At 46.4% G+C, this 24,184-nt stretch overlaps 1 protein-coding gene across 2 annotated transcripts in view; it reads left to right on the top strand.

Moving 5' to 3' along the window:
* The first annotated feature begins 970 nt into the window (after positions 1-970).
* egfra (epidermal growth factor receptor a (erythroblastic leukemia viral (v-erb-b) oncogene homolog, avian)) overlaps positions 971-24,184 on the top strand; it is a 55,862-nt gene continuing 32,648 nt past the window's right edge. The window contains exons 1-2 of one of the 2 annotated variants that reach the window (XM_023815602.2): positions 971-1,087; positions 2,080-2,393. In XM_023815602.2, coding sequence (XP_023671370.2) covers positions 2,321-2,393 — 73 coding nt within the window. In that variant the 5' untranslated portion in view covers positions 971-1,087; positions 2,080-2,320. Of the gene's footprint in view, positions 1,088-2,079; positions 2,394-5,294; positions 5,362-24,184 lie in introns of those variants that run through there. The other variant, XM_023815605.2, reaches the window with a different exon arrangement.

Consider the following 24,184-nt stretch of genomic DNA (forward strand, 5'->3'; position numbering starts at 1 on the left):
CTAGTAGTAAACTATGACCCATGACCGTGACCGGAAGGTGCAACCAGGTTCGTCTTTGCCGTCTTCCAGTCACTGTGCACAAACAATATCTACTTATCCAGTTATTCTGCAAGCAAATGCATGACTTTCATGCATGTCATTGTATAACCTATGCTACGCCACCAGAACATCATTGTGCAATTCTTCCCGCAATTGATTGACAAGACAAACACGACCGGAGACATTATTAAAAAGCTAAACCAGGAAATCGGCTTGGCAAACCGGGGCTGGAGATCGTTTGATAACAGGCATTGATGCTGCGTGCAAAGTCACAATCGGTGTTCAAGTTGCGTGTCACTCGCATCGTGCTTAAATTTCCGAAACTCCTCCCGCTGCGTCCTCAGATTTGTTACCATGCCGGAAAACTTAACGGGTGCATGTTTTGTTAGAGAGTCGGATTTCAGCTTCATGTAGCCTATATGTGTTTGGACAGTAATAAAAACAAAAATATTTATGTGATACCCTAGATTTTCGCTTGTTGTTTGTTGATATTCACAGTCATTCACCTGACTTGTATTTTCATATGCTTTTTAATTCGTCCTTCTCTCCGAATCACACTGCCATAAATCATCGTGCATTCTATGCTCCTCAATGTGGTGCTGCAGCAGATCTTTGTTTGGTGCTTAGTGTGGTCGATGTTGAATACTGTGCCGCAAACCATTTTCATATGGAAACACGTATACTGGGGTATTCAAAACTTCTCACGAGAAATAGAGACACGTGTGTCACGGGAAATCGCATTTGGCGAATGGCAAAAAATGCAACGCTGCAATGATATATATCATCGGTGTCCCGTCACAGTAAAGTCCGTAGCATACAAGGATAATATCATTCAAATCATTTTAATCAACCCCAGGTGCATGACAGATGAGCTTACTAAGGACCAGGTAGGCTACAAGTTGGGGCTGCATGGGGTGACTGAGCACTTGCCTGTTTTACCCGAACTATTTCACGTGAACTTCTGCGTGAGCTTTAAAGGTATACAGACATACTAAATGCCCATTTAACCTTACAGCACCTGTCCCCCAAAAGCCGCTGCACAACCCTGGTAAGTATGTGCGGATCGATACTGAGATATCGATTCTTTCGATCTGAATGTTTCATTTTTAGATTAGATTCTGAAGTAAAAAATATAATTTTAAACTTAAATTTAAATGCCCATATTGTTAGATATACATAAACTACTATACGGCAGAACCATCCATAAGGAGGTTACCTTCAGGGGCCCAGAAGCTAGAGTAAAGCAACAATATATTGCCCGTCCCAAATATCAGTGTCGGTATGGGTATCGGCGATACCAACCTTTGTACTCGTTCTGAAAAATCAGTGGTATCGCCCATCCCTGTTTTACTGCATAAGAAAGCACCCCTCGATTGTTTTGGATGGTAACCTTTGAGAAGAGTAAGTATGTGTGCCTATTGACGAATGATCTGTAAAATGTGTGGAGAATGTTAACATAAAGCAAGTGGTCCTACGAAGTCTGTCAAAGATTAAGCTAATTCAAAATCTGCCGTTTAAGCTTGGTGTTGTCTTTCTCCATTGCTTCGTCTGTTCAAGAATGAGTGAAACTGCCCAGCATTTGGCGTTAAATTCCCGTTCAGTAATGGAGAAGTCAGACTTAATAGGCCAGCTACTGAGCGCACATCAGCAGCGATGCTCATAGGATTTTCATTACCTTCCATGCTTTGCAGACCGTGTCGGTGAAATATAACATGTAGGCCTAATATTTTTATGCATCCAAAACGTTGTAAGTACGATTAAGGTGATGCATGTTTAAAACAAAAGGGGCATATCTCTCCTCTAAAATGAGTACAACAGGGAGAGCTGTATGCATACAGTACGTGTATTTCAGTGAATAAATTAAAAAAAACGCCTAAGTAACTTAACCTGTCAAACAGACGAAGATTTTTTTGGGGGGAGGGGGCACACTAACTATAATCAGGACTAGTGAGAGGCAGCTAATGACTTGCGAGCAGCCTGCAGGACTGGATTAACTGTGGTTAATTGATCATCGGACGGTCCTCCTTCCCGGTGACGCAGAGGCTCCGGCAGGGCGACTTAGGCAGGCGGAGGAGGAGCTGTCAAACTCCCGGAGAAGAGGGAAAGAGGGCAGCGCCTTGTGAAGACGCTGCTGGAGATCGCTTGCTGTTCTGACAGTCCGGATCTTCTGCACAGACTTTAAGGATAGTGATATGGAGTGATATTAAGTTATATTAAGGATCATTTTAAAAGCTACAGATTAAACTGAAAACGGACGAAGAATTCAAGAAAAGCCGCGGAAATGCGAAGTGAAGTTGGGATCGCCTTTGCCTTCTTGATCGCCCTGGGCTGCTGCGGTTTGCCGGACAAGAAAGGTAAGTAAATGCGAAGAAAAGATTAAATGTTTAATTTTTTCCCCCCAGTAAAAATGCGCACAGCGTGGGAAAAGGTCGAGGGCTTCCTGCAATAGCGTATTAAATATCCACGCTGGCCACGTTATTACAGCTGTGAGTTTTTTTGGGCTCATCTGGCGCTGTAACCTGTGGAGTTACACGCTGCCCGGGTTCCTGTTAAACGCCATTAAAGTGGTTTAAAATGCCTCTTTCCCATATAGTGGTGTGACTGGATACGGGACTGTCTGGAAAATGCATCTTTCGTGATTGATTTTAAAGATGATGATCTGTAGGTATAAGCGAAGCTTAAGAGAAACGATAAATCAGTCTAATTATTGGGTAATTGTACAAGCGAAATCAGATATTTTTGCCAGTTTTGCAAGACTATGTGGCTGTTAAAGTAACTTTACACTAAATTGTGTCACTGTTTTAATTACAAAGTAGTAAATCCTGTTGGGATCATAATACTGAAGCGTGCTCTAAGGCTACACCTCCGACAGTGAGCGATGCAGCGTATATAATTGGGAAAATAATATTTACCGACTGTATTTTCCCAAAGTGTATTAGGCGGACTATAGCCAATTTACAGAGTTGTAATCGTTGCTGCTTATGAGACTGTCAGAGTCACAGACATGTAAAAATGAAACTAACTTATATGTTTATGGGATAAATCTAGTTAAAGGCTCTGAGATGGTTAAATGAATGCTGCACAGTATCGTCATTGTTAGACCCCTTTGACAAAGAACAGGTAACATAAGCCGTGCCAAAGTCAGCGTCTCTATGCGCTGCCGATGAAAAGACACGTTCCCTTTTATCTTTAAGTCTATGAACAAGCATTCGTTGTGGACTGTCTGTAAAGTCACTGATTCCCCCCCCTCCTAAATATAAACCATATAAAGCTACAAGTCATTCAGTTCCCTTACACTTAAAAATTTTCAGCACTATTTTGACCACTCAAATATTTTTCGTAGAGGTTAGTAGTGTATAGGCTAACTGGCCGGAGAGCCGTAACCCTTTGCGATATATAGTTATGTAATGAGTCCGTATAGCCTTCTTGGTCTGGAGGTTTGTGTTGCACTTGAAGGAAGTCGCGATCCGTATTTCATAACCCCAGCCGTGCCGTGCCGAGACAAGCCCGGCGTGGTGCGTTTATTCATTTATGTAACCCCCCATGAAGTAGCTATCTATCTACAGGTCAACTACAGTACCCCCCCCCCCCCCCCCGCCACTTCGTCAATTTAATGAAACCCTTGCAGATTTCAGCACTTAACGTGCATAATAATAATAATAATAATAGTAATAATATAGTAATAAATAGGCTATTGTTGATATTACTATTGTTGTTTTATCTGGGCTATTGTTTGCGTCGTCGGCTATTGACTAAAAGCGACTTCGGAAGTCATCAATGTGATCTCGCGTGTAATTATAACACAATCAAAATAAAACTCTTGAATCTATAATGATAAATTGATTAACATATGTTACGATTGTTGATAAGTCACCCTTTTCACTTTCATGTGAGAGATCTGTGCACACCTGTCCGGCGCAAAACACTTGCGACTAATATTTTCATAAGTTCCCTTAGTGTTATATCCGAGTCAGGTTTAATGATTATTTAACTTTTAAAATGTTTATCCGATATGTTTATCATCTTAGTTGTGCGAGATTGGGATCATAAGGTCGGGTGTGCTGAGGCTCAATTCCCAAAGTTATGTCATTTGAGTTTCAGGAGTACATAAGTTATTTATTCTTTCTCTTTTTTTTAAACCCCATTTGCAGGAATTACACAATAGCGCTTTATTTCGTGTTAAATTAGGCTAATGTAAGGCGAGCAGTCGGATCGCTGCCCATCTGCATGCTCAGATGTGTTTATCAGAGCCCAGGTCGCCCTGCCCATTTGTAAATACTATAAAGTTGTTAAACTGTAATTGTTTGCATCTCTAAACCCTTTAACATGGAAAAAAACTGGTTTAATGGAGCCGGCCCAGTGAGATGCAAAGTCCAGGAGTACGAGCCAGATGTTCACAGATGTTTTCTGTGTTCTTCAGTGTGTCCTGTCTCCAGACTCGTTTGTTCACCGACCTAAAGCCAGCGTAGTATGTGTGTTCAGTGCAGAAGTACCGTTAATGTAGACATAGAGATTATATCGGGTATTATAGATCTGTTGCTTCTGCCCTTATTTCCTGTACTGAGGTCAGTATGACTGCCGTCAGATGTTATGACTGGGAATATCCGAGGAACTCGCGAAAGGTCAGCAATACGCGGAGTGCTCACTCAGTGTAAACAGTGCGTAGCCCACTTTGCTGCAACAAAATTGGCCAGGTCTTCCTCGCGACAGTTGGCATGACTAATGTCTTGTTTATGAACCCCCCCCCCCTCTCTCACGCTGGCGCAGGAACCCATTTGAACAGGTGGGAGCCCCGATGCAGCCTGGCTGCTTCTCTGGGTACAGGCTTCGGCTGGGCTGCTCGTTGGCAGGGTTTGTTTTGCATGTCTGCCTTAGGGTGGGGTGTGACTGATGGGTCTGTCCAGCACCTGTCTGCCTGACGCGGTGGGTCTCCGTTCGTCCCGTGCGTTCCGGACTCGGATTGACTCCTGGTAAACCTTTCCGATTGCTAGCGGCGTGGTGTGGCATTGGCTCTCAGCCTCTCCCTTAACACTCTCCTTTTGGCGAGCTTGGACCGTAAAAGCGAGCTTGGACGCTGTGTAAACAGGAGGACGATTAAATGACGGCGCTCGGTAAGAACTGAGGGGCGGGTCTGCTGGAGCGCGTGAGGCGCGCACCGGTCACGGCGCCGGCCCAGAGCGCTGGCGCGCGCTCCGCGAGCCGCCGTGGCCTTCCGCGTGCGTTAGCGCGCGCGCCACTCTGCCTGACCAGTTAGACTGGGTGTCCTCTGCCAGCTGGGACGTTCTTTCTTAACCGACCAATCCGCCCAGTTAGTGCCGCGAGGTGAGCTTGGCGTGGTAGGGGAGCGCCCCTTAATTAACTCTGAGTCCGTGGTTGTGAAAGTACGGATTTCAGCGGGTAATGGGGTGAGAGCAGTGTTCTGTTAGAGAGCTCGCCGGTAATGCTGGGATAGCGCTGGGTAATGAGAGTCCTCCCTGCTGTCATCATAGACGTTAGTTATTTTTCTCCTTTAGGCCAGCGTAATTAGTGTTCTGCATTCTAACCTAAGGCTACGATGATCTGCATTGATATTAGGGGGGGGGGGGTTGTTCCTTAATAAGGCATGAATGTGGCAGAGATCCTTAGTCCTCCAGATGGTGAAATTACTTCATGTTCAGCTGGTTTATCTCTCCTCCAGCACGCTATGAGACGCAGGCTGGAGAAAACAACCAAAACTAAAACGGTGGATGAGGGTTTTTTGCGCTTCTTTGCTTTCTAGGAGTCCCCCTGTTGACGCAGTGTTGGTAGTCGTTCTGCGGTCGCTTTGGGCTGTGTCTGCAGGCTCTTCTATCTCCTGACTTCTGAGTTGTGGGTGTGTTGCCAATACAGACTTGCCTTTTAAATCTTACCCTCGGAAAGGCCTCAAACATTATTATAAGCACATTAACTAAAAGCCTTGCAGGGTGGAGACTAGGGTCAGATAAATGATTGTAGGTGTTTAGTTAAATGGTTTAATTTACCATCGATCAGCTTTTACAGCTGCAGAAACATGCCGTATGTTTGAGGGAATGCACTGCTGCATTCTTTCTGTTAGTCCCATGTGTTGTAGTACACCTAATGATTGGTGTCATGTGGGTGGGACTTTAAAGGGGCCCCTGGTGAGCTATAGCCAATGGCGTTGTGGTTCCGAGGCATTCTCAAAGATGATAGGTCAGTCTTGAGGGCTGGAGGATTCTCCCTGAGCTTCGGAGTGGTGGGAGGCCTTGGTCAAGGCGATGGCGTGACTGTCAGTGTCCCCACCCCCGCCCCGTTTGGTGGTTGGGATGTCGTGGTACTGCTGTTGACTGAGTAAACACTGTCGCGTGGGAAGAAAGTGAACCCAAAACAGAAGTGTGGCAATTCAGCCCCTACTGTGGCTACAGGACTGGGAGCATTTGTACAGAATTACCTGCGCGGTAATTTCTCAGGCTTTGTCCACTCCTGATTTGACTTGACGTTGCTCCTGCAGCAGAAAGAATCATTTGGCTACTCTGTTTTGCAAGGGAGATCGAAAGAATTTGTATGGTAAGTGTGCTGTAGTGAGGCGTCTCCGTCGCATGATCACGGTTTTTTGATAGCCCCTCGGATCTCGGCCTCTCCACAGTCGGCACTCGACACCTGCTCGACATCATGGCCGCTAAAATAGGGGGGGGGGGGATCTGACAGCCGACATGACCCCTTTCTGCCCCCTCTCCTCTGATGTACTGAGTTCCTCACCCCATTTAAGGCCTCATCCTTCGCTCCATTGTGAGGGAAAGATAAGATTGCGTGCCGTTACTGTCGAGGTCTTAAGTTCCCATTATTAACTCAAGCCCCCCCCACCAACTCTGGGCCTTGGCAGAGGTGAATAAGGGAGATGTGTCGTCTTGCATGTCCCTGTGTTTGCATGTGCTCACTCTGGCCATGTTTGGGAAGCCATAACAAGGTGTAGTTTGTCTTAATGCCGGTATACAGTTTTCCCCCCAAAGTAAGCAGTCCAGATGGCTTGTGTGTGTTTGTGTGCTTGTGTATCCAGCTTTAATGCTGCTGATTTCTGTCACAGGATCCTAAAATCTGCGAAATTTGCTTCCTGCTGTGGAGAGGAATTTATTTTCCTGGGGGTGGGGCACTGTCCTGCATGCGTTTTTTTTGGCACGTGCCACTAGTAATTGCTCTGTAATCATAATGTCTGCTTATATTAACCGTACCATATGTCGAAGGACATTAAGCCAAACCTGACGGCCGTTTATGACCCTAACTGGGAAACTGTGCTACAGTAGTACACTGTGTACTTTTTAATAAAGCTTTATTTTAAGAGGGGTTAAGAGAAAGATGGGAAAATGGGAAGTGTTGTTGAAATATCTCATGGGGGGAGTGGTGTCTGAGGTAACCTGGGCAGCATGGTAGGGTGTGTGTGCCTCTTCTTTCTTTTTTGGGTAATTATGACGTAATGTCAGGCAATGGAATGCTGTGTGGTTTCATCCAGAGCCTGTGTGGCTAATGTGGCTCAACGGGACTAACATGGAGGACAAAAACACTTTAACAAGCTGGATAATGGGCAGCAGGGATCGTCTTATTCCTTAAATCTCTCTCCCCTTTTTAATACAGTGTTATGGTTATGTCTTACAATATGCGTTGTCAGATTGTAGCACTGGGGGAAGGCTGCCGCCCTGCTGGCCGGACTGTATCCTGCGCTCGCTTTCCAGAGCTCTGATCAGTGTCACCGTGGGAACAATGCTGCAAGGGAGCGTATCATGTAATATAGCCTTCTGAGTGTCTCTCTTCATTGTTCACGCCACAGACGGGCATTGTCCTTGTACCCAGTTGTATCATGTCCACCTGTCACCCTTTGCAGGGAATGTACTTACACGCATCCTTTAGCACCTGACTCGTTGTGGGCCCATATTTTATGTGCAAGAGGCCTGTAGTGATCAGTTTAAGAGGAGAAAATGAGGTGACTCCTCTTTGGCTGTTCTTTGATTATGTGTATTGACCATATCTTTCTTGAGTGGTGGACGGTGTGTGGCTCAGTAATTTAGGATGCGATGCCCTGGACCCCCACCAGTTCAAATCCCAGGGTTAAATCCCAACCAACATTATCCTTGCACCCCCAATCACCCCGCGACTGAATGACCCTGTGCTCTCTCTCTCCCTCCCACAAAAACAATGTTACTTTTAGGGTTGGGTATTGGCACAGATGCTATGATTCAATTCCGACTATCAAGTTTAACGATTTGATTCCGATTTTGTTATCAGTTCAATGGAAATGATACGAAATACTATGTAGCTGCTTTCCATATTTGGAGAGATGTTTTTTTAAAAAAAAAAAAAAAAAAACTCTCAATGAAACACAAATTTACAAATGAGTCACTGGAAACAAACTGTGAAAACCACTAATGAAAAGACCAAAGGTTGATATTTCAGAATCTTCAGAAACATAGGGGTGTAGATCCTATAAAACAAAACCAACCCAATCTCATCCAAAGCACAAAAAAGACAATATTTGAAAATAAAAATGGGCATGTGTAGAACCCACATGCTGACAAAATAATGTACAAAGAATAGTATCAGATAATGTTTCATAAAGTCTGCCAGGTGAAAAATGCCTTCCTGTTTATATACACGTATAACAAAGTGCCAAGTTCTCAAAATATGCTGACATGGGTGTTTTTACAGTGATCAAAATCAATTTTCGTTCTTAATCCACAAAACAAGCTACGTTGGGCAGACGCTGCAAAAACTACCATTAAGATAATGCTCCATTCACACCTTGCTGTTCGGGAGTGGAAGCGGGGAAATAGAGGTAAAAAAAAAAAGGAGGTCAGTATGAGCAAACTTTTAATGTTTGTACTTTTTTCAGAGAGATTCTAAGGGAATCTGAATCCGGGAGCTGAAATAACGGGAGCTTTTCCAGTGCTGTTTACAAACGCAGCCATTTAAAAGTCACGTAAAAATACAGACACTTTACTGTGTTTGGGTCCCTAGAGACCCACCAGTTTTAGAAAAAAAAAAAAGAAATGGCCATAAAACGGTCATTTTAAGCTCAGTGAAATACAGACACAGCTCAGACTGTTTAGCTTCAGGCATTTTTAACGGTGTTTAAGGTAGCTGCTAGATAACGTTAGACGTTTGCTGACATCAGGGTAAGTGTAACGTTAACTAGGGGTGGCACGTGAGGTGCCTTGCAGTACGGTCCAGTACAGCTCTATCTTTAACCATTGTAGTAATGAACCTAGAAAACCAGAACAAAATGCATATTAACCTAAAATATTGATCCTTAAATTCTATATATTCATATCAAATCGGACAAATTTTTAAAAACAATTAATCAAAAAATATTTTGCACATCCCTAGTAACTTTGGATAAAAGCTTCGACTAAATGTAAAATCTCATGTTTAAAGGTAATTATTCTTTAGCAGGAAGTGGGTATGGCTATTTGTCAATTCAGATAACAAATGGTATAATAGTAAATGGTAAATAACATGTTTATATTCAGTCACCTGTTAGGAGGAATCCAAAGTTGAAAGTGTTGTGAAATCCAGTGTTACTTTTTCGATTAGTGTAGTCACAGCTGATTATGTTTATGCAAAGGTGTTAAAAGTGCGTCGCTTGGGATGTAATATTTACCGTGTGGTGATCTTGGCAGTCTAAAAACAATTAAGCAGATGTTCCTTGTCATTTCCTCTTCTGGAACCTGCGGCCATCCTACACGTCATCATTTATTGCCAAAAAGTCTGAGGTCTTTTAAATGCAGTTAAGAGGTAGTCTTGGCAGAGTGGAAAGCGAATCATACGACCCATCTGAGGGTTTGGCCATTTTCTCTCCTGCAATGGGACAGGTTGCTGAAGTGGGCCCCTGGATCTCAGGCTCCTGCAAAAGCTTTCACTGAAATCATCTGGAAACATCTGGTGGCCCTTTGACATGCCACTATCAGCGTATTAATTGTACTAGAGCTTTATGAGCGTATTAATCTTAGATTGATTGTTTATCAACATAAGACTTGCTTTTGTCAGGGTGGAACTGTGACTCTTGGTTTTTCTTGTGATGTTTGCTCTCCTCCCCATCTTGGGTATCATTTTTAGGCGGGGTTGGTTCCCGCTGTTTACATTCCTACCCTCTTTCTCGTTACAACCCACTGGAAAACACTTATGCATCCCGCACTAAAATCACGTGTAACATAGTGTTTGCCAAAACCACAAAAATTACCCGCCAGGTCTTAGTCCCATACGTGATAGGCTGTGAAATACTGATGCCGTCTACGATAGCCACCACACCCACGGGCACAGGAACTAGGGGGGGAAGTGTGTGTGTGTCTGTGTCCGTGTCCCAGTATTTAATTTGGCTTCATTCATCCCCCCCATCCCAAATAAACAGACCTTTTGTATTTAAATACAAAGTTGAACTCTCTCCTACGTCATTGGTCAGGCCCTGTAAAGGTCATGACCTTTAGCTTAACGTCCAATGTGTGAAATATGTTTGAGCAGAGCTGGCCTCACCTTCAGCATAGCATCTTGGGGGTGTCTGGTGATCTGCAAGAGGACATATTGCACTCAGTTTTCACTTTTCACAGTCGAATGTCTTTCTTATGAAAGAATAGCACATTGAAACAGCACTGCTACCAATTGTTATGCAAGATTTGAGGTTGGGATTGATGATTATTGGTGGTTCTGTGGGTTTTTTTTTAATTTATTTTTATTGCTGATCTTGTAACAGTTTTGGGGCACGTATGATGAACGAGGGAAGAGGAGAACTTTACAGCAGCAGACCTGATGGTGGTAATTAAGAGCGGAGTGTCATGCCACATGGCTGGCTGAGGATTGGGGCTCGCTGGCCTGGTGAGCTGCCTTGAGGTGGCCGTGGGACGTCGGCCATCGACTTCGGTGGTGGAGCTCGGCACCCTCTGGGTGCGTGTGACAAGACGCTGAAGACGCTGGTCTATACCTTTGGGCTGCTAGCTCCCTGCTGTGACGGGAGCGTGGTGATTTTAATTAAATCGGGACGCTACCGGAGCGTAAAACCTAAAGAGGCACTGTTCACAAATCAAATCTCCGTTCTGCGTCACGCAACATGATTATCGGAGAGGCGGATAAGCTCGGCCATCAGCCAGCTCATCCTTGCACAGTCTGCTTATTGTGAAATGACGTCGATTTGATCGCTTTCGACGATATGGGTTGCCCCTTATGTGCTTGGCCGAGGTGTGGCACGCATTCCCCATCTTACAGTAAGAGAGAGCGTTGCTTGAATTCCTTTTCGGAGCTCACGGATGCACAGTGGGTGTCCTTAAAGCATCAGTTTTGCTTCCTGATGAGCGGTTCAGTGTGTTTAGTGTTGAATGGCCCTCCTGGGGTGTGTGGGATACTTCCTGTTGGAGCCCTTGGCAGATTTCAGCCCCCCCCCCCCCACCCTCAAGGCCCTTGTCTCTGCATGCACTCCCCTTCCGGTCCAGCCCTCCATTTAATGTTTTTTTTTTTTTTTTTTTTTTAAACCCCAAATTTTCCCCCATACTACGCATCTTTCACTTTATGGAATCCCATAATTCTTATCACTGTCTTGTATATTGGACACCAACCTCTAATGCTTAGGAGCCTTTTTTTTTTTTAAAAAACTCCTTTGTGGTCTGAGGTCAATCTAGTCCCCGGTGTCTCGTAGCTCCGCCCCCTCCAGAACCATCGGGTCTCTGTGCAGAATGTCTGGACGCTCCTTCATGATCTTGGGATTTCCTGCCCCGCCCCCCCCCCCCCCCCCCCAACTCCCAATGACCTTCCCAGACGCTCGTCTGCCGAACTGGCAGTTGAATGGGGGCACCGAGCTGCAGTCAGTGGGGGGGGGGGGTGCTCCTACCCAGCAGGCCTGCTTCCTGTTCTGAGCCAGCAGTTGTTGCTCCCAGGTACCTGGAGCAAACGCTGCTGGATCCCTGACATTCCCGTGGGATCTGCACGCTGCAGAAACAACAGCCCGCGGGAACAACGCTTTTGTTGATGGGAGGGCTTTGATAATCCTTCAGCAGTTGGGTCCCGGGGCGCGGCCCAGCGCCCTGCCAACTTTCCTGCCCAGGAGGTACGTCTAACTGACGGGTGATGCGAACTCTCCGGACCTCATCTGTGACTCATGAGGGAGCGATGACTCTGACTTCCATGTGCTGACTCTCCCCGTACGTCCGGCTCCTTTTCGGCACGTTTGCCTGTGAGTCAGGTCCTCGACGGCTCGCTGACCGCCCCCCCCCCCCCCCTCTCCTGTAGCTATACCTGGATTTCATTACGAGCTTCAGCTGTATGCAGCAGAATGAGCCTTATTGTCAGCGATGTCCAGGCACCCCTTAGGAGGCTTGTTACACTTCGTCCTTAGTGTCACTTTTCCTCAACTTCCCAGTTTTCCTTTGGATTCTGGACCCTGGCTTCTGGTTTGGTTACTGAGTCAGAATGTTCGGGTTGAGGTTTAAACTCTGACTGTGGCTGTGTCAGTGCTCACTGCAGTCAGACCAGGAAGGGTTAGGGTATATTTATTGCAAATACTCAATGCATGGCTTGTAGAATTGAGCATCATGTGTATTTTATTTTATTAATGAAATGTTTTCATTTCTGTTATCTTTTCATTTTTACCAGATCTATCTTGATCTTGATTTGGTTGTTTTTGTTTTGTATGTCAGTTCATTTATCTATATGTACTGTATACCCAATTTCATCTGATTCCTCTCTATATGAATATTTATTGACTGGTTCTTTGCATGAGAGCCATATATGCTGACATGGCCTTATGCTTACCTGCCTTTGCTGGATTTGAGTTGGGTTAATGGTTCGCATGCTAGAGTTCATGAAAGCTTGAACTTTTGACTTAACACACAGATGATGACATTTATTTTAAAGGGGTTGCATTTGGGTCAAGCCTACTGTCCAGAAAACTGCAATGTCACGATTTTGTAATACTGATAATATTTTCTGAGAATTGCTTAATACGTTTCCTCCTGAGGACATTGTGATGGGGTAACACGTCTCTGAGATGAGTTTTACCAGGCGTCCTGAGTGCTGTACCTTGTATAACCTAGTCAGCCCCACCAAGTTGGGAAATTCAAGCTTATGCAATCTTCCCTGAATGACGACGTTGTCTCCGCCAGTGCATCATAATTTCATTTTGCCCCAAAGGGGGGAGAGAGATCGGCCGTTGTTTACATAAGAATTGCAGCAGTGGCTGGGTTTGCCTGCCTGTAATTTCATGTATAGATAATGTCCATGGCTCCATTATCTTTGGCGGTCTGCTTCTCTGTCGTCAACGATACAGAACAGGAGGAAAGTCTTCTGCTAGAAATCAAAACATGGAGAGCTTCTGTTGTTACAATCAGCAGGTTTAGGACTGATATTTTGCCCGGGGCTATAAAGGGCTCTGTGGAACTTTCCCAGAGTGCTTTGCATTATTTTAATGTCCTTTTCCGGGCTCTTCCATCACGGCGGGCTGATACTTAGCGGCAAACCAAGTCTTTTAAATGTTTGATGCAAAACGTTCATGGTATTTTAAGACTTCCTGTGTGTCCGAGATATTGCTACGTCTGTCTTTTTGTGATCTCATTGTTTCTGAAAGGTAATAAGATGCAGGTCATGTGACGCAGAGCCTTCATCACTTGCGTTGCTCGCATGGTGTGACCCTTTGGTTTGGGTGACCCCCCCCCCAGCTGAAACGGGTTAAGTGAGTTCCAGGACGTTTTTTAATAGCTTTTCCATGAACAATTGGCGAACGGACCACTGTGGGTTTGTCGGTGGAAATACACTCTCTGATTCCGGCCGGGGGAGGGAGAAGGAGAGGCTATCGTCACATCAGTTGCTCCGCGGAGGTGAAGCGTAAATCACGGAAGCAAGGTGCCTGTTTGACTGCCTTGAAATCTTCGCCACAGGGTACTTTAATCTGTGTTTTTTCCCCTCACATATTGGCTTGGGGGGGTGAAAAAACGTTGTAAGGAAAGAGCGAGTCAGTGGGTCGTTTGATTTATTCTGTTTGGTCGCCAGGTTGAAAACAAATTTGCGATGCTTAATGGAAATCCATGTGGATTTTTTTTTTTCCCCCCTTCCCTCTTAAGAGAACCAGGATTTTTAGCTGAATGGGTTTTCCATGTCGGCTGAGTGACTAATGTCCGCACTTCCGTGACTCCACGGGACGCGTGTGCTCAATCACACGTGACGCTGGCCGTACCCTTTCGAAGGTACACGGCACCTGCAGCCGAGCGGGGCCTCGACACCGTAGCCTAGCTTAATCAGGCGAGCGGCTCAAGCAGCCGGGCTGCGCAAACATAACCTTATATAACTGCATATATAACCTTACCTGCCAAATATTGAACAGTAATTAGAGGGTAAATAGTCAGCAAGTGCGTTACGCTATAAAACATAAAGGCAGTACTGAAGCAAGTCAGTATTTAAAGAGAAAGGCCACTTAGACCAGTGTTTCCCAGTCTAGTCCTTGCACCCCCAGAAAGTCCATGTTTTTGCTCCCTTCTTGCTCCCTGCCAATCAGAAACCCTAACCTAGTATAGACATGTTGGCAACTGACTCTTTGATAAATTGCCACTGTTGTGTCTTAGCCTTTCATTTAGTTTTATGTATACACAAAGGGTACAATATTATCATATTAGACGTTTTATATATCTGGGCATAATAAATACATGACTGTCGAGCAATTGATTGGCATAAGTCCGGCTCAGTTGATCTTCCAATGAACGCCCAGATGCAAGTTTCCGTGTGCCCTCTTTGCCATGAGTCCTTGTCTTTGGCCGGTGGCAATGGACCACCGACCAACAGAAACGAAAAATGTAATGGAACTGGCCATACTTTGCAGATAAGGTATCGTTTGGACTTCAATTCGGCCCTGGCTACAAATGAAACGACGTCACTGTAAGGTTTTGAGCCCGGCAAAATCCCTCTTATGTAAAACTTTTTGTTTCCGCGTTGGACGTCCCAGCCGTGTGAACTGGAGGCCTCGGGACACCGGGAGCGACGCTGAAGCAGACCTGCATCTCATCCGTGGGAGAGCTTTAATGAATTCCTTAAACTCGGCGCAGGCCTTGTGGTTTCGCTGCTGCGGGGCACGGAGTCCCCAGAGAAAGCCATTAAGGTGTTTTGCAAGCGCTCGGCTGGATTTCACTGAGACAATATTTTGTTTACATATCACAAACCAGACTTTTTACTTAAAACACATCAGATATGTTTAGCGTTTCGTCCCGCAGCCACATCCAAACACGAACTTGCTTTCTTTTCGTTTCTTTTTGTAACTGTTTGGTCTCCCACCCCTCTCCTTAACATTTATCGGAAGGACTTGCTGTTTTTTTTCCCCCCCCTGCTCCTCCGTGGCTCTTATTCACAGTAGTTGCCTATCCCAGCTTGGTCACAGTTAGTCTTTTCAGCTTAACCACCCCCCCCCCCCCCCCCCAGCCTGAGAACTAGACCTTGACAGCAAAAACACGGCCGTGTGAAATCACTTGTATTTAGTATGGCTCCATATTTGTCTGGACAGTCCGGCACTTTCCGTATCTCTCTCTGGTTTTTTTTTCTGAGGTGAATCTGAAGGAATGAGATTTTTACTTTATATGGTACACTTTTTTATTTATTTATTTTATTTATTTTTTTTACCTCCAACTCATGGCCGGTTTTGTTGAGTGAGCATGACAATGGAGGGTGGGTTGACACGGCCCAGATGATGTACAGGATGGACAGCTGACAAGGAACCAGAAAGCGTCTGCTTCCTCTGTCTCTGACGGTCTTGTACGTGTCGTAGAGTGGCTCTATTCTTTGAATGCCACCTCCGGCTCTTCCTGGATGTGCAGGCTCTATGGACAACCGGCAGACTGAATGCTTGTCATGAGATGTCATTAGACGTATAAGTGCATAATGGAATGCATTTAAACCCAGAGTATCTGCTGGGTAAATAAGACTTATAAAACGGCTTGTGTTAGGAAAGGATTGCCCTTGTCACCCAAGCAGAATTTAAGTTTTAGCTCTGATGAGCGTTTTCCAAGATTGTTCCTGAGCTTTTCTAGCATAGCAGCTCAGAGAAGCTTCAACTGTCCAAGTGGAATTATCATCTGACCCTCCAGCCAGCTAACCAACCTGAAAAATCTTTCAGAGGCTCCCTGGGTGATTTTTATGACACACAACAAACTATCCACCAATCTTTGTGCTTTTACTTGGTCTTGGTAAGGTACCATGTTCTTACATTTTCCTCTGTATAATCACTAGTGTGTAGACAGCAAAGTTTTTTTTTTTTTTCCCCACCATGAACAAAATCTCCCTGGTTAGCGTAGCGGCTAACATCGACATCTTGTTCCTTGGGACTACATGAAAAGAGAGGATATTGAAATCTAATATGGCCTCAGGTAATCAGCATCACCCCCAGTTCTACTGTCATGAAAAGAACATCGCTCTGCTGTTGTGATTTGGGTACAGTTCTAAATGACTGAACTGTATGTTATTGGAGGCATATGCTATGCATATGAAGCACAGAGAAGCTTATTTGTTCAAACTGCTTTGTTTTAATCGGCATTCGTGTAAATGCTGGCATTGTATTTGGATGCCAGATGTCAGGCGTGATTTTGTAACATGGTGCGTAACTGGAAACCCAGAGTTTTGCCTTCCTGACTGATGGCGTTTTTAATTTTTCGTCCTGCTTTGACCGAAGACCGTGAGTTTGCGCCCAGATTACTGTCTGGGGTATGTAGGCCTAAGTTTTCATTAAAAAGCTGATGGAAGTTTTTTTGTTTTTGTTTTGGTCTTTAAATCTGGTTAGCCGCTATCCCCGCCTGCATTAAGTGCTACTTGCATATTGTCATATCTCTAAATGCTTTCACGGTCGGCTGGCTTTCTTTGCGAGCATTTTTTTTTTGTTGTTTGAAAGGAGCGTCGCAGTTTGTGATAATTCTGGAAGCGCTTCAGGTTATTCCCAAACCGGTCTGTACTGCTGTGCAGGTTTTGGTGACAGGAAGGTGGCAGCGGGAGGGGGGGGGGGTTCAGGAACGGGTTGTCCTCCGATGCATATGCTGGCTTTATTGTTGACTGGATGCCGACCGTCGTAGGTAAAATACAGTGCTGGGGGGGGGCAGGTTTCGGGACCACGGCGGTTGGGATTAAGGTTTTATCGCTACTTGGCTTAACGTAATGGGAGCCATTAACATAACCAATGGAATGCAGGTTAAGCTGACGTACAAATGATGGGACGTGATTATCTCAACCTCCCCCCCCCCCCCCCCCCATGGGTGGGTGTTGAGTTCAGTAACCTGTCACTGCACTTTCTAACCTAACTTATAGCACAGCCCTAAATTGTTAAAAAAAATAAATAAATTCCTCTTTTGGTTCCAAAGCAAAATATGTGGCCCTGGAAATAGATGCATCAGGCCCTAAAATTAGCAAGTTTAAGTAACAGCTGTGGGAAGAGCTCCAGGTGGGGTAACCCAAAATCGCCCGGGGCAACCAGCCTCCTCTCAGTTTAGCATTTCTGGGAATGGGCTTAAGAAGGAAAAAATCTGTGGAAAGTTACCGTCCTTCTAGAAACATGTAGACGTTTGACAGGGTGCAGAATTTCCCCAGTATTGTGTAAGGCTGAGCCCAGCCGTGTCCAGAGGCCACCTGTGGCGGTACGACACGTTCGGACGTCTGCCGTAGGGCACGGAGGGGGCTATGACCTGGGGAGCACATGACACCCTATCTGGCCCTCCCCGCCACTTAATAGGGACCCCAGAACCTGTTTGTCTTGCCGCTCAGGACTTGATGGCACATGTGGGAGAAAAGCTGATCTCTGGCATGTTTCTCTGAAGCAGACTGCATTATGGGAAATGAGTAATCCTTAAATATCTTTCTAGCAGTTGTTGACAGGGCTCATTACTTTTTTTTCTGCTTTATAGAGGAAGATTTTTGGCATGGTTTAATATATCTATACTGGGTAGTTTTATTTCTGGCTATGAGGCCTTTTGTAGGTAAAGTGTGGTGATTTTGGTATGTGGGGTGGCAAGGGCAGAGGGGTAGACGGGCGCCAGCGAATCGCAACGCGGCCTTCACTCGATTCCACCAATCACCACGTTGCATGCAAAGTCCATCAGCCTTTTGGTTTTTAAAAAAAAATAAATATATATATTTTTTTATTATTGTTACCCGAGTGCTTTTCACGCAGTGAGAATAAGGAATGCGTTTCGAGATGCGGCCCATGCAAGCAGAGGCCTCTCCCAAACGGGAACGATGGATACCTCGACATGTCCATTCATACCCGCCTGGCGAGGCCACCAGCGCTGGTACGACCCGGAGCCCCTTGTGGAGGTACAGCCCAGTGTCCCCCACGCTGACCTGTGTCCTCAGACGTGTGTGAAACCTGACCAGAGGAGTCCGCTGATGCTTCCTCATGCCAGGACCTCTACCCGTGAATTTGTCTGTTTCTGTTAAGAAATGTGGACTCCAGTGGGGGGGGGGGGGCACGTGCGATTCAAGAGGCTGATGAGGATGGCGACGAGCTGCTGAAAGTTGTGTTGTCGTTCAGCTTCCTGTCACATCGCCAGAGTTGTGTTAAACACAGAAACTGGGTCAATGGTCTTCCATCTACCCTTGCAGCACCCTCTCCTCCTCCCTCAACTTCCCTGTATCTCCTTCCCCCTTTGAGAAGAATCCACTCGTAGCTGCGATTATGTACTTGGCAATTAGACTGTCAGCGAGAGCTTACATGTGATCCCAGCATTTTTGGGGTTAGAGCAGCGCTATGGGAAACGGCTTCTTCCAAACGTGGAGTGCGTCCTTCACAAGTGCTTGCACGCCTCCTGAAAGCAGGGTCTTTCTACTGGGCGTGTCTATGTCCAAGTCTCCCATTCCCCAAAGTGAGAGAGAGCCCATAGTACAAAGTTCCCCAGTCCAGTCCTCGGGGAACTGCAGACAGTCCATGTTTTTGCTGGGAGAGGTAAAAATGTGGACTGTCTGGCAGAGAGCTGGAAGGGAGAAAAATGTGAGCAGTCTGTGGCTCCCTATAGACCGGGTTAGGGAAACACTGTCACGGCGTTTCTGTCAGAATTATCCCCACACCTGTTAAAATACGAGCCCACCCAGAATGCAGTCGATTCATATGTAAATTTTTGTTTCTTTGAGGTTACCTGGCAGAACAAATGGTGAATATTATTATTATTTTTGTAATCCCCGTCTGTTTCACTTGCATGGTTTTCCGTGTAGAATCAACTTGCCCCCCCACCCATCTATTCTGAAAAGCTACTTGATTGCATGTAATCTTCTGGATTACGGTTTGTCTCATAGCTGGTTTGAACCTGCTCCAGCTAAGCATCGACCATCTTTACTAATTAAAACTTTAAAGGTTTTCTGCTCTGCTGAATATTGATTACTGTCTCTTATACTGTTACTGCTGCTCTTCTCATAATGGATTTATTGTTTTTTTTTTTTTTTTTCCCTTGAGGGGGGAGGGGGTCTTTTGGCTGTTTCAGTGAAAACTCATTTTGGTTCCATATTACAGCCTGATGATTGTGGTTAGCATAAACACAGCACAGTGAAAGATGATCCCCAACTATAAATCCTCATCTTGAGCTAAAGCTTATGGGTTTTTTTTGTTTTCCTTAGTTGATTAAAGTAATTGTTTGGTCTGGTTATGCTCGAAAACACTGTCCGCTAAAACACGGTGTTCGAGCTGCAAGGCCGCAGTGGACGTACAAAGTCTGTCCTACTGGTGTGTGTGTGTGTGTGTGTGTGTGTGTGTGTGTGTGTGTGTGTGTGTGTGTGTGTGTGTGTGTGTGTGTGTGTGTGGCCTTCTGGGAAGGGGGTGGAGTCTCTGAGCTTCCTCTTAGACATCACTGCTTCTGTTAAGCTTATTTTTATATGTCGCCGATCCTAACACGGTTTAATGACGTACAAGAATGCGAACAGTTAAGAACAACCGGATGTAATAAAACAAAAACATTCTCTTTACTGAGTTTGCTTGTGCCTTGACCACGCTTCTTCTTGTTTTGTCTGCCTGCTCGTATTTTCTGCACTATGCAACATTAAATTTCAGACACTGGACATTGCCACCAAATTTGCCACTCTGTCGCTTCTCCGTTGTAGTCGGGTGTTTCGCGTAGGGTCACATGACGTGGCTGATGTCATTCACTGATCTTTAGCCCCCTGGCCTTGTGCCAAAGGCCATAATTCGGCATACGCGGCGAGCCTCGGCACCTGACCGCAAGTGTTGAAACTGAAATCGGATCGAGGCCGGAGGGGGATTTCTGTCCTGGGTGTTGAGGTGGAATGTAGCTTCTGTACCCTGTCTGCTAATCCTGAACATGATGCCTGAGTCTCTTAACCAGTCAGAGGAACTGTAGCTTCACCTGACAGGCATTTGAATCCCCTGTGCCCCCCCCGGTTCATGGCAGGTCAGCTCAGCAAGCTCTTTTTTTTTTTTTTTTCCCCTTCGTTTTGTTTGTTTAATCCAGGCACAGAACTCACGCGGGCTGGAGAGGAAGTTCAGTGAATTAAATTTAATGGGGCGTCATCTATCTCTCCTCCATCTGTGTCCAGAGCTTTGCGCCTGAAATGCCCCTGTGGGAGCTCATGCCTGGCTCACGGTGGAAGGCAGATCTCTGCTGAAGGCAGTACAATGTCCACACGACACCCGCCCCCCTTCCTTTGGCACGGCTCGGACATCTCCGTGACCGAGGAAGTGGAAATTCCATCCCTTTCATGTAGCCGTCGCCGTTGGAAACGCAGTGGGTGAGGTCTGCAGGAGGAGGACAGGGTCACGCCTTGAACCAAGACGACGACATTGTGGTGACACTGACCCCAAATTTACTGGGTTTGCTGGGTTTCCGACCATGGGAAGTGACCGATGTGGAGAGGAGGGCAAGGTTGACCCCCTTGGAACAGGAAGCCCTTTCATAAACCCAACATGAGGAGGTTCATCATCGGAACAGAACAAAAAAAGGCACCTGTGTCCTATAACAGTGATTCTCTGGTAAAATGTCCCTCGGTCATATGATCTCAGGCAGCAATTAACCAATCAGCTACAGTTATTTTAAGTCTTAAGACTATGAAATTGTCCGGATTGGTTGACCTTGGGGTCTTGCTCGCTTCCCACTACTGGGGGAGGTAAAGGACATTGAGAGAGGTGACAGGAGCATGAAGACAAGGGCCTCTTGGTTTGCTCCCCATCTGGTGCCGGGCTTCCCATTCAGACCCCGACACGCTGTCTGGGGACAGACCAGACCATGTTCAGGCAAACCCCTCCGGAGTGTCGTTCCCACACTGGGGTATGAAAGACTCTCCCTCCAACTTCCTGGATGGGGAATATCAGGTGTGGGTCCCACTTGGTCGGAGACCACGTCGCCGCCCTACAGGTTGCCACGTGAACTGCACCAGTACAGTGGCGAGAGCTGTGCCCCCCCCTTTCCCTCCAAAAAGTTACACTGACAGAGGGCTGTTCCTGTAGCTGCTGTCAGCCAGGAAATGACAGCCAACCACTAGTCATTTCTATTTGTTTTACTAATTTGGTTCCCTTTGCCTCCCTGGCTGAGTAAAAACCTGTAATAACTAACTTCATGCATGTCACTGAGATATTTAACTTCCTGAGCGACGTGTGACCACAATCATAACCAGCCCTCTCAATCCCCCCTCAATCTATATGTCCTTCATCACTTACTGTAGCTGCATCCTCCATTTCCTGATTGGTCAGTGTCCAGAAGGCTTTTTTTCCATACTGGGTGCCTGATTTATGTCTTGTCTGTGGGCAGGAGGTGATGGGTTATCCGTGGGTGAGCATAGCCATTCATTTTGAACCATTGTAACAGAACATGAACCATGAGTGTGACCTCCAGCCCAATAGAGACAAAGCCCTTGATGTCTATTGATACCGTTCCCATCCCTTCGGTCCAGCGTGCTCGGCCCATGTCTCTATGGAAACCGCGACCCGTCTGATAGAAGGATCTTTATAGCTGACGGATGTTGCCCAAGCTTTTATTACAGGCTAATGCTTATTTAATTAACGGTTAATGTCGTTGCGAGCGAGCTGCAAATATTTTCACTGGGATGACTCCCCATGGCGACCGTATTTTAATGGAGGTCACATTTATCTGGGTTGACGGATGGATGGGGCATTAGCTGATATGGCAGCCTAACCTGCACCCTTACCGACGGCCACGTCGATGCCGGCTGCCCACGTTACTTTGGAGCTTCTGCCAAGAAAGAAAACATTTCAGGACCCGATGCCCTTCCCCTTTTGTTTGCACGATGCTTGTTTTCACTTTGTTAAACATTAATGTAAGAGTCCGTCCATCGTTTTTAAGCTGGTTTTTAACGCGTTCTTTTCCTCTCTTGAAGGCAATGGGAAGCTACATCCTCCGTTAATCACAAGATTTCCTGCCGATGATTTAAGTCAATTTAGTGGCTCATATTAGATGGCAGTGAGGAGAGAGACCGAAGATGGATTCTGTAACATTAGGCAGCATTAGTCTTATAACATTATCTGTAACATGAGTTTACAGCATGGTAGGTAATATTAAAAATCCATCCATGTTTCGGCTGGATTTCTCATACAGCGCTGCCTAGATTTTAGAGCCTATCGTAAAAAACACAGGGAATAATATGGAGGAGCGTCCTGCATCAGGTGCCGGCCAACAGAAGCTTAACCCAGGATTTATAATCTTTATCTTCCCGTTGTTAGTCTGGGTAACCCGTCTGCTGCGGTCCTTTACAAGTCAGTGCTGCCGGATGAGACTGCAAAGCCTCTCGTCTATGATTAGCAACAAGTAATTCATCATCTCTGTGGGATTTTTACAGTTTTAAAAACCCTCAAATGAGCTCATTGGGAGCTGGGAGGCTGTCTGGCGGTTGTCGTGCTGCGCACGGACCGGAGAGACCCGTGTGATACCGGTGTCCAGGGAGGGATATATACAGCAGCCGTCAATAATGGCGGCGCCGCCAGGTTTCTGGTTTATGTGTTACACTCTCGCGTCGTCGGTCCGCGTCCGGCCGGCCTTCAGGGGTTCTGCGCGTCTCTCTTCGTAGCGAGAGACTGCCATCTGATAAAGTGCGTTTCCAGCCGGGCCTCCTCTCCAGAGCTGTAACAATCCTCAGATCGTGTCCGATTCTAAGGCAATTGAAAGATCCGATGGGGGGCGGGGGGGGGGGGGGGGGGGGAAATACCAGTGTCGCAGTTCTTATGGCTAAATACTCCCCTCAGATCCACTCCCATCACAAACATAAAAACACAGCAGAGTTTATGTATTCTATATTAGGCTCGGCCCAGTCTTGGAAATCATGGGCTGGGATTGTGGTGGAAGGATTCCAGGGCTTGGCTGGCTCTTGCACTGGGCAACCCCCCCCCCCCCCCCCCCACCACACACACACACACACACACACAAATTTCAGGCCACATAAGGATCATATTTTACTTACATGCTCTATTTTGCACACCAGTCTGAGCGCTAATTAGCTGCAGTGTTTTCTCTGTAACTGTGTCAGAAGTGTCTGGTGAGAGGGCTGAAATTCCCAGTGACGGGGACTGCGGAAGCTGCGCTTGTCTGGTCATGGTCACCCAACATCTTATTCATCCCAGTGTCACCGGGGGGGAAAAAAAGGGGTTTGGCTCTCTGTCCCAGGACAGTGGGGGCGGGGTCTGTAACCATCCTTGAACTATAATCATGCCCCCGTTAATAATGCCCTGCCGAATGCATTTTTAGGGAACGGAGTCGTGTGTGTACCGGCGAACGCATCGATCCGCTGTGTGTGGGACAGTTGGGAGGTAAAACCCGCCGGCTGTGTTAAGCGCCGTTGCTGGGAGACGGCGGGAAAGGCCACTGCTTGTCAGGAAAGGGGAGGGTTTGTGAGAGACTCCGGCATCTCTGACCTCCTGTGTAGGTCAGAGGATCGGCTGGAGGCCCTGTGTGTCGTTCCGCGGCATATTACCCCCGGGCTGGAATGCCGGCGACGTCGGGGGCCGAGGACGGCGTCGGAGCCGATTGGCCCGGGAATGCCAGTCAGCCTGAAAGCCCCTGCGGTTTCCTGGAAATGCTGAGTCAAGCGTTTGCGCTGTCTGCCTCCCTGATCCCCCTCCCTAATCCCCGCTCCCTTGCCTGTTTTCCCTCCAATTTCAGCTCGGGGGGGGCGTCCAGGCTCCGTGCCGGTTTGCGGGTTGGGGCCTCGTGTGGGAAATGCTGTGTCCTCA

Source organism: Paramormyrops kingsleyae, chromosome 4, assembly GCF_048594095.1.
Source record: "Paramormyrops kingsleyae isolate MSU_618 chromosome 4, PKINGS_0.4, whole genome shotgun sequence".
NCBI lineage: Eukaryota > Metazoa > Chordata > Actinopteri > Osteoglossiformes > Mormyridae > Paramormyrops > Paramormyrops kingsleyae.